The sequence below is a fragment of the Bufo bufo genome, chromosome 1 (genome assembly GCF_905171765.1).
Source record: "Bufo bufo chromosome 1, aBufBuf1.1, whole genome shotgun sequence".
NCBI lineage: Eukaryota > Metazoa > Chordata > Amphibia > Anura > Bufonidae > Bufo > Bufo bufo.
The window spans coordinates 722,725,708-722,735,846 of NC_053389.1; the positions used below are offsets into that span (position 1 = coordinate 722,725,708).

The window sequence follows — 10,139 nt, forward strand, 5'->3', positions numbered from 1 at the left end:
GAACACGATACAACAGTCTGCTTTACAAAAGGATGGAATATGCCATTGAAATTACAATTTTGTGAATGATAATCGAGGCATCTAACAGGTCATTGTTGCAACGTTCACTACACCAAGCAACGACTTGTTCATCACTCAATCTTACGGATCATTGCTTCGTGTAAAGGCACCTTAACCTACGCAGTTCAGCAATAAATGAAACTGTACTCACCCGGGCCTTGTTTTCTGCAGAGAAAGCTTATTTTCCACACCCTTGGAAGAGAATAATTCCAACTGTTTCTGCAGGTTGTTCTGGGGTAAAGCAGCCATGCTGTAAGGAGGGAGACACCATATGAGCTGTGAATAACTCCAGCAATATGAGCAGATAAAACACCTGTAATGAGCGCTAATCGATGACATATCAAGTTGATGCAAGTATGTTAAAGGGTTTGTCCTGCCATATATACTGATAACCTATCATCAGGACAGGTCATCAAGATTAGATCGGCTGGGGTCCAACACCCGGCTGATTAGCTGGGTGCGGCGCTTCATGTTCATTACACTGCCTGTCGTCTCAGAAGTGCAATGTAATACAAGTGCTGACTCCATTCACTTGAATGATGCCAGTGCTTGTAATTGCACTACGCCACCGCTACAGGGGAGACTATGGACTATGTGTAGTGCAGCCAGTGTGTGAACGGGCATTAACTTGTTGGGACACCACGTCTCCTAATGGAGTCAAAAAAATTGGATTTTTTGTACTCACCGTAAAATCCTTTTCTCGTAGTAGGCATTGGGGGACACAGCACCATGGGTATATGTCCAACTACCACTAGGAGGCACTAGACACAAAAAGTGTTGGCTCCTCCCCGTTGGGCTATACCCTCTCCACAGGCACAAGGCTATTCAGTTTGTACAAAAAGCAGTAGGAGAGAGAAAAAAAGCAAGGAACCAACAACTCCCGTACCGGGAAAGATCAAGAGACCAGCCCGGAAAATCGGAAGTAAAAACATAGGGTGGGATCTGTGTCCCCCAATGCCTACTACGAGAAAAGGATTTTACGGTGAGTACAAAAAATCCAATTTTCTCGTGCATGGCATTGGGGGACACAGCACCATGGGACGTCCCAAAGCAGTCCCCGAGGGTGGGAAAAGAACAGCCATGCCACCGGTTGGGTATACAGGTGCAGGAGAACCATGTGACCCAACAGTAGAAAACACGGAATGGGCAAGAGGTTCCATAACAAGGAAGAAACCTCAAGGAAGAATCAGAGAAGACTGTCAGCACCCCAGGAAAAATGCCTGGAAGAAAATCCCAAATGCACGAAGGTGGCAAAAGGGAACACCGAGCTCAGCCAAGGGCTGGAGAAAAAATTAGGACAGCACCGCGTGTTGGGACTACCTAACGCTCTAAATTGTCTCAGACCCAAAGAGCGAAAAAAAAACCTGTGGCCAACCCCTGACAGGCCAGGGGAGAAAGGAAACAAGGAAGTACTGGAAGCCAAACGAGTGAGTGAAGCCGTAGCAAGGCTCACATGTGAAGGGAGCAGGTCTCCCCTCATCGCAAGGCAGATGATGAAGTTATGCGCCCTATTTAAAAGGCGAAAACCCAAGGCTGCTAGAGGAAACCACCAACCCTTGGAGAAGGAGGGGGTTGTAGGTAAAAGCCAGGAAAAAAGAGTAAGACCTGCGTCCCAAAAACAGGAGATGAGGCCCGAGCCTCGGAAAACAAGATATCACTGTGAAGCGTAAGACCAGAGGAAACTCTGGGCATGTGAAGCATCAGGGAAAAAAGGAACCAGATACAGGCCCAGGAAATCTCAGCAGGACACACTGGACTGAAAGACATGGAAGTAGAAGGAGAGTACTCCAACCGCCTAAGGAGGAAAGGTTCTACAACAGGAGGAGGTCCCTCCCGAAGGAGACCATACGGCGGAATTGCAAACCGTTGTGCTAAGCCACTCAATACCAGGTACTTGACGTGGGAGGATGGGAAAAGAGACACGAATCCCAAGAAGACCACAAGGTTATTGGAACCCATAAAGGGAACAATCAACCCAGGCCCCGATCCCCCCAAAAAAACGATTGCCATGCAGAACCTGAGTGGTCAAACAAACGGGGACCAGGGACTCCAGAAGGAGTACCCGGGATGGGCTCACAAGGAACCAGGAGCTGAACCACCAGAAGACAACGCAAGCCAGAATATCCAGGAAAGGAGAGATGAAACTACCATAGGGGAAGGGACATTGGCCATGGACAACTACCCATTCCAAGAACAGTGACTAGCAAACTGTATACATTGTCCCAGAGAGGACAAGTACAGCAGCTCGGGAAGTACCACTAAATTGACAGACATCCATATGCATAAGGAATGCAGAAGTCGCCATGAAAAAACCGGGTGAGACTACACAGAAATGTAGAAACCAGCCGCGACCGGCGTACTGAAAACTCCCAGGGGGGAGAAAGTACCTGACAGGTGCAAACGACGGCAAGGTCCAAGGGGACTGCCCCTCTGTCATGAAGTACAACTAAGCAGAGAATATAAGGGAATACCGAGAACACCTGGACCCAGAAGGAACTACGGGACCCTGTCCGATGCCAGAGCAACCAGCTGAAAAATTACCTACCAGGCAGGTGTGTGGCGCTCAGTGGTCCTGTCCCTGACCCGTCAGGGAGGACGTCCAGCGATGAAAAATGCTGATGACCCCAGAAGGATTCCATGTGGCAGAGGACATCCAGCGATGATGACCGAAAACTGCTGCAGCGGCCGATGCTCACCAGCTACGTGCCCCAACAAGGTAGAAGATCCAGTGGAGATCCCTGTACTCCACCAGGAATAGGCCACTCTGTAATAGGAAACAACGCGAGTACTCCTCTATAACATGGGGTAACCCGAAGCGCAGCAACCGTAGTACCTTATAGAGATGGCAAGAGCAACCCTAGCACAAAGGCCAACAACCACCTGGCCATGGTGTAGGGAGCATGGTTGTATGTGGACCACCCGCCAGATCAGAACAGATCAGCCATATACTGGAGCTACAATAAGTAGCACTAGACCGACAAGGTGGGGGTTGGGCTGGCCCACCCCTGCCAGATATGGTAACCATGCACATGCAGAACCAGGATGGCCTGTTGTAGACAGTGCCCTGAGAAGTACAAGGAGACCATTGAGCACGACAGAAACGGAGTGGAGATGTATGGAAGAACCAAAAGGGTGAAACCAACATCCGCAGCACAGATTAGAACCTGGGGGCAGAAAGCACCCAGTAATACAGAAACTGTATGGGCCACAGATTGCACCATAGGGCCCAGCACCTTAAGTAATACAACCACACGCCTAAAATATAGGGAAAGTGGCTGCATGTCTAAGGAGAGTGGAAACATAGCCACAGAATCTGGGAATGCTAATGCATTTGGAGGGTACAGGTACTCAACCTGTAAAGTAGAAATATGGCTGCGTAGTGCAGAAAACGACCAGAAAGGTGTAATGGGTACAGCATCTGGAGATGGTAGAGGTACTACCTTTAAGATCGGAGCAATGTGGCCACAAGGTGCACCCTAGAACCAGAGAGGTGCAACAGCACCGCGTTAGCAATGGTACCTATATTCCGCCCGGGAAGGGGAAAATAGGGCCGCACGGTACCACAAAAAACAAGACAGGTGCACACTACAATCAGGTAGGTGAAATGGCAACTGAAGGAGGCCCTCTATTTCGCCTGAAAAAAAGGGAAACAGGGCCGCATAGTACACCATAGAGCCAGACAGGTGTAACGGCTGCAGCATCAGAGACGGTGCAGGAACTCTACCTATGAAGGGAGTAAGATGGCCGTTTGGTGCACACTATGATGAGGTAGGTGCTATGACCACGGCAATTGGAGAAGGCCTCAATATCTCGTCCGGTAAGGGAGAGAAAATGCCACATGGTACACCATAAAGCCAGACAGGAGCAACAGCTACAGCATCAGGAAATGGTGCAGGTACTCTACCATGAAGGGACCAAGGTGGCAGCTTGGTGCCGACTAGAACCAGACAGAGGCAATTCTACGGCAATTGAAAGTGGCCTCTATATCTCGCCCGTAGGGAGAAATGTTGCCGCATGGAACACAATAGAGCCCGCCAGGGGTATTGGCTACAGCATCGGAGATGGTGTAGGTACTCTGCCTAAGAAAGGGAGCAAAAAAAGTCTGGGAACAGACAGGAGCAATTGCAACGGCAATTGAATGCGGCCTGTATATCCCGCCCGGAAGGGAAAAATAGTGCCGCATGGAACACCATAGAGCCAGCCAGAGGTATCGGCTACAGCATCAGGAGATGGTGTAGGTACTCTACCTATGAAAGGAGCAAAGTGGCTGGGAACAGACAGGTGCAATTGCCAAGGCAATTGAAGGCGGCCTGTGTATCTCGCCCGGAAGGGAGAAATAGTGCCGCATGGAACACCATAGAGCCAGCCAGGAGTAATGGCTTCAGCATCTGGAGTAGGTGTAGGTACTCTACCTATGAAAAAGAGCAAGGCGGATGGAAACAGCCATATATAATTGCTTTTCCTTACCAACCAACAGGAGGCGCTTGCCAAGAACAGGGACCCCCTGTTATGAGGTAGAGTGGCGAACACCAGCACCAGGATGGGGACCCGGTGGAAACACTCAAATGTGTAGAGCATAGCCCCTGGTATAGGGGAACCAGGAAGGCTTGTCAGGTACAGCCTATGGCAGTGGTGCAGGTACCCCCCTGTTAAGGAGAAGGCGTACGTACCAGAGACACCAAGTAGGTGACTCATTATGCTAAACACGGGGACGGCTGCCTTACCTGTGCGGTTGAATACCTGTGCAGTCAGGGGAGCGCCATCCGAAAATCCACTAGAGGGGATACCAACCCTGGGTAGGAGAGGTTCCTCCGTGCACGTTAGTCTTGACCTCCCAGAGGCTTCTGTATGGAGGAAGACCGCCTGATGCTCTGTTCCGAGGGAATCGGTGCAGAGGTGTCCCCCGAGGCAACGGATGGGGTGACGGGAAAGGATTCGTCACCAGCCTCAGGCCTGTCCTGGGGAGGACCCGAGGATGCCGAGGAGGGGTGGAATCCTGTTGAGACCACCCGAGGTTGTACTGTGAGCTACCCCTTGTCGGACCCGGTATCTGAGCATGCCTCATCTGCAGGGAGGACCCTGGGAGGGCATAGGTGGCCGCAATTGGGTAGGTAGCGGTCCAGCAACTCCGCCAGGATTGGGAGAGTCGGACAAGGTTCCCATGGCTTTGACAAAGAGGGAGACCATTCAGAAGGGACCTACACAAAAGGATTTGGTCAGGGGACACAATGGGGTCTGGAAAGAGGTACTGCACACAAGCAGGGACAGGCCGACCGCATGGCAGCCTTCGTAGACAGCGGACGCACGTGAAAAGACGTGGCGATCCGAGGAGAGGCGACCCTCATAGAGCAGCCAGCAGAGGCTGTCATATCTGGACCCGGATGCCATGTTCCCCAAAGAGGTGCTGCAGCAGCTATAGAGGCTGCAGGAGAAATGAAGCAATTGAGGAGGGGTGGGGGGGAACCTTGAGTGATCCCTATGTACAGCATTAGCTGCCTTCACACAGTACATAGGACAATGACCTAAAGGGGGTCTGCAGTTCTTTTAAACTGAGGATCTATCCACTGGAAGGTCTCCCCTCACTAGATAACCACGTTAGACCAGTAAAGGGTGGAGGAGATAGCCCCTCCCGAGGGCCGGGCGGGGTCAGAAAAGCCCGGGAAGCAAGGAGGAGGGGCCGGGAAGATCGCGGCCGGGAATGGAGCGAGGGGGGCGGGACGAATCGCGGCCGACCGAGGGGCCTCCGGACCCACGAAACTAGGTGAGGAGGGTGGGGGGGGGAGCGACGCCTGGGGGTGGGCGGAACAGGGCAAAAAGAGCACCTGGGAGCCGGGAACGGGCCATGGAAGATGAGGCCTAGTCCCTGCAAAAGCCGGGGACTAAAGTAGCGGGGAAGGCCCAGGAGAAGCGACGCCTGGACTGTGTGGCCAGGGAGGATAGAAAAGACCAACCAAGGGGGGGAAGAGAAAGGTGGAGGAATATGGAAGCTTCCCAGGACCCCCAGCTAAGGTGGATCCCACCCCCCTGGCCACAGGAGGGAACCTAACCCTGGGGCAGGGACAGGGGAGTATACTCACTATACTCACCATCTGATGTCTTCGGGCGCCGCAGGGTCACCCCTTCGGCAGACTCAACACGGGAACCGTGGGAATGCCGGCAAGCCACTGCGGATGCAGTCTGTGGGGACTGGGTGACCGGCGATGGTACAGAAGTACGCGCCCGCAGGGGGGGCAACTAAAGTGGAACACGATGGAGCCCCAGCCTGCAGCAGGTATAACGGTGGAGATCACCGAGACCTGCAGAAGAGAGAAAAAAAGAATAAAAAATAAACAGCAGGACCTGCAAAAAAGCAGGACAGGTCTGCCTCCTACGGACACTAGACAAAAACTGAATAGCCTTGTGCCTGTGGAGAGGGTATAGCCCAACGGGGAGGAGCCAACACTTTTTGTGTCTAGTGCCTCCTAGTGGTAGTTGGACATATACCCATGGTGCTGTGTCCCCCAATGCCATGCACGAGAAAGACAGATTATGAAGGTTGGTCAATGATCCCTCCAAGAATAACAGACGTGAACGGGCAAATGCGCCCCACACCATGACACCTGGGGTGGGTCCTGTGCGTCCCCGCACTACTCATTATGGTAGTAGGTAGCCTACATCCCTCCTTCAAATTCTGATGTAGCCGTTATTAGTGCCAAGGCAGAACCTGCTTTTATCCCTGAACACTACTGGGTCACAGGATAACTGGAGCGTACTACCACCATCATGTGTACGTTCTGGGCTGTTCCGTGCTGTCGGGGCTCTTTCTCAAATAATTGGGGGAGATTTGACTTTTTGAAGTCCGTTTAGCTTTCAGTTTGCTTTGGCGAGAGTTGTGCCAAATCGTCAACTTTTGCAGATTTTCGGTTAAACTTGTGCACAATTCCTCCCCAACCACTCGCGGTACCTCACAGCTATAGCCATCATGTCTCCAACAGTGTCTTTGCCCGTTTCATCCGATGGGAAATTTTGGCAAAAAAACTTTATTCATCCAGGGTGGGATATGCAAATTAGATGCTTGAAGAAACGGGGGTAGTGGTCTTGACACTCCAAGTCAAGCTAGCCACGCCCCCGTCCAGCCGCTTTGCCCCCGATTGACAGCTCAGTGCCCTTCTGTTTCATTTTCAGCGCCTGCCAATCTTCAGTGTATCTGATTTATGCCTTCACTGCAGAATTCTGGCTTCGAAAAACACACAAGAATAGGACTTTTGTGACTTTTTGGGCTCATATGAGCAAACACTTTGTGCCTTTCTGCATCTCTAGGCTACATTCACACGATGCGAATGCAACAGACGTTCTTTTTAACGGCCGTCACACCTCCATCTCAAAACAATGGTAGTCTAACAGGTTACTTACACAGACAGTTTTTTATGTCCCGTGAATAGCAGGCATAAAAAAATAAAAATAAAAAATGACAAAAGAAGGAATAGAGGCTCACCCAACTGAAGGTCTGGATAGGTGCTCTAGTCACGAGAAGGAACAAAAATGTAATATATGGAGTGAATTGACTGGCACTCAACCTTTGACACCATGAGTTAGTATATATGGAAAATACAATTTATTTGCAGAGTAAAAATGTATATGTAATGGTTCATACAATGTGTATAAAATCACAGAAAAGAACACATATGATAAATCGCATTGATGAAATCGTATGGCTAAAAATCTCAATTATAACGCACACCAACATAAATTCGCAATGGCATAACTTGTAGTCCCAATTCTTGAGGCCTATGGGTGGGATTTGGATGGGCCTCTCGCTCGATATTTAGCAGACAAAATCCACAGTTAATACTATAGTTTTATGAATTCGAGTAAGCAGTTGAGTCAGTATGAGATACTTTGAGAGAATGGATGTTAGAAAGTGACTTTTTCATATGATGAAAATCGAATAATAGAAATGGATAGTGGTTGATTGTCAGTCTATACCTCCGCTACTAGAGCGGTCAGTATCCGATCTGTTTTACCTCCCTCCTGTAGAGAACTCCGGCCGTGTTGGTTCGCCGCCCAAGTACGATACCCTGCGTGGTCCTGGAGGTGTCAGCTCGGCGTCTCACGTGTTCAGGTAAATTTGGTTCCTGGCTGTACGGTTGAGTCTTGGATTCCCATATCGCAGGACCTACTCTCGACTTTTATGGATAAAACATTTGACAAATAGAAGCGCTTCTTTTCTACGAACTTATACACCACCTCTGATATCCAAGACTCGACTGATTATTTGCCTATTTCTCTCGATTTGGAACATTCTAACGCCAATTGTATGAAAATGCAACTTTTTTTTTTTAAACAGAAAAGCGCCATTTCAGCCAACCCTGCCAGACCACACTTGCGACTTTTGAAACATATTTGCGACATTTCCTGTGGTAAATTGCGACTTTTGTCTCAGACTCGGGAGGTTTTTGTCATTGTTTTGTTGAATGTCAGTTTACTGACAGAACGCTGCTGTTTAGCTCATTTATATCATCCGGTTTTATTACTTCCCTATCACTTCTTCCCACAACGAGTTGTTTTTCCTTTTCAGAAATGTGACTTTTTACACAAAACGCCACCACATAAGCTAGCTTAATAGTCCGCAACAGTTTGAAGTATTTCTGCTGATAAGAGGGTGATAAATGAGGCGTAATATGCGCCAATTTGATTGCCCCGCCCACTTTGACATTTATGACTCATTTCTGGCGTGATGCACTCTTTAGGGTGAAAATTCTGGAGAAACCAATTGACATATTCGGTGCAAATCAAAATGCCATTTTTTTGGGGTGCATTTTAGGCCATAATTCTGGTGCAGCATGCTTAGTAAATGTCCCCCAATGTGCTTCTCACGGATGGCTGCTAGGAGATCATGGTCATTCTTCAGTTTTTCTTTACACGCGTGAAAAAACACTGAACGCAATTGCAAAAAAACAATCCTGACTAAACCTGGGTGCCGAACCATCCGTTTTTCCCTGAATCCGTATCGCTCGTGTGAAGGCGGCCAGGGGGGTTATCCAGCATTCGATCAGACCCCCAGCAGCGGGGACCAGATAAGTGTGACCTCCACCCTTGGGTCTGATATAATGCGGGATAACCCCTTTAATGTTTAATTATCTCAGACAACTCCTTTTAAAGTAATTTTTTGGCTTCAGATAAAACCAACAGGACCAGTCAGCCACGGCCATGTCTGTGCTGCAATGTGGATAAATGCCAAGGCAGACATGACGTGTAAATATCGCCATGTCTCTTTCTACAAGGGTGCTGCTCAGCACAATATATGTCTACAGTCACACCCGGTGCCCGCACTTCATCTACACCTCCGGCTCCACTCTTCAGCAGCTGGAAAATGTTACCTCAGAAAGGCTGCAGTACAAGCCAGCCAATCAACAGACAGCGCCGTGTCACGTGATCTCCAGGGCCCTAGAGCGCCTCTACTCCTAATACACGGCACATATACATACATTATTACAAAGCGAAATAAATCCATAAGAAAGAAGATATCGCCTGTGTATATGGCCACAGTACACACTGCGAGGGCATGCTATCCTAGTGCTGTACAGCCCCTCGCCCCGGTCCGGTACCTCTGCTCCTGTGCCCGGGTCTGTCACATTCCGGATCCAGTCAACGAGACAGCTCCAGGTTCCCTTCCTTCTCAATGATTTGGCGCCGATTCCAAGCAAACAGTGACGTCATCAAAAGGCGACTCTGTCCCTAGTAACGCCGCATAGCAACGGCACTGACTGCCGCATCCTCGATGTGAGGCACAACTACCACTGAGAAACCCAGCTGTGGGCTCACGGCCGCCGCCATTATTTCTAAGACCCGTGTCCTGTATGCCGGGTGCAGACTACTACTGGACACCCGGCCAGAGGGGCTAAGCTCTGTTGTAACTTGTAACCGAAAATCCGTTCATCCTAGCCCAAGGAGGGACATTATTTTTAATGCTATGAGAAAATCGTATACAAAGGGCGAGGCTCCCACTGTACACAAAAGGATTTTGGTGGGTGGGAAACCCCAAACCACCAAATCTATAAGTGTAGATCGGTAACACCACCTCAGTACAGCTAGGATAT

The 10,139-nt window shown here is 49.7% G+C and overlaps 1 protein-coding gene across 1 annotated transcript in view; it reads right to left on the reverse strand.

Annotated features, from left to right (window-relative positions):
- BLM (BLM RecQ like helicase) overlaps window positions 1-9,876 on the reverse strand; it is a 128,405-nt gene extending 118,529 nt beyond the window's left edge. Inside the window, exons 1-2 of the mRNA XM_040414371.1 lie at window positions 9,648-9,876; window positions 212-310 (exon numbers count right to left, since the gene is read on the reverse strand). Coding sequence (XP_040270305.1) covers window positions 212-309 — 98 coding nt within the window. The 5' untranslated portion in view covers window position 310; window positions 9,648-9,876. The remainder of the gene's footprint in view (window positions 1-211; window positions 311-9,647) is intronic.
- Between the last annotated feature and the right edge of the window lie 263 nt (window positions 9,877-10,139).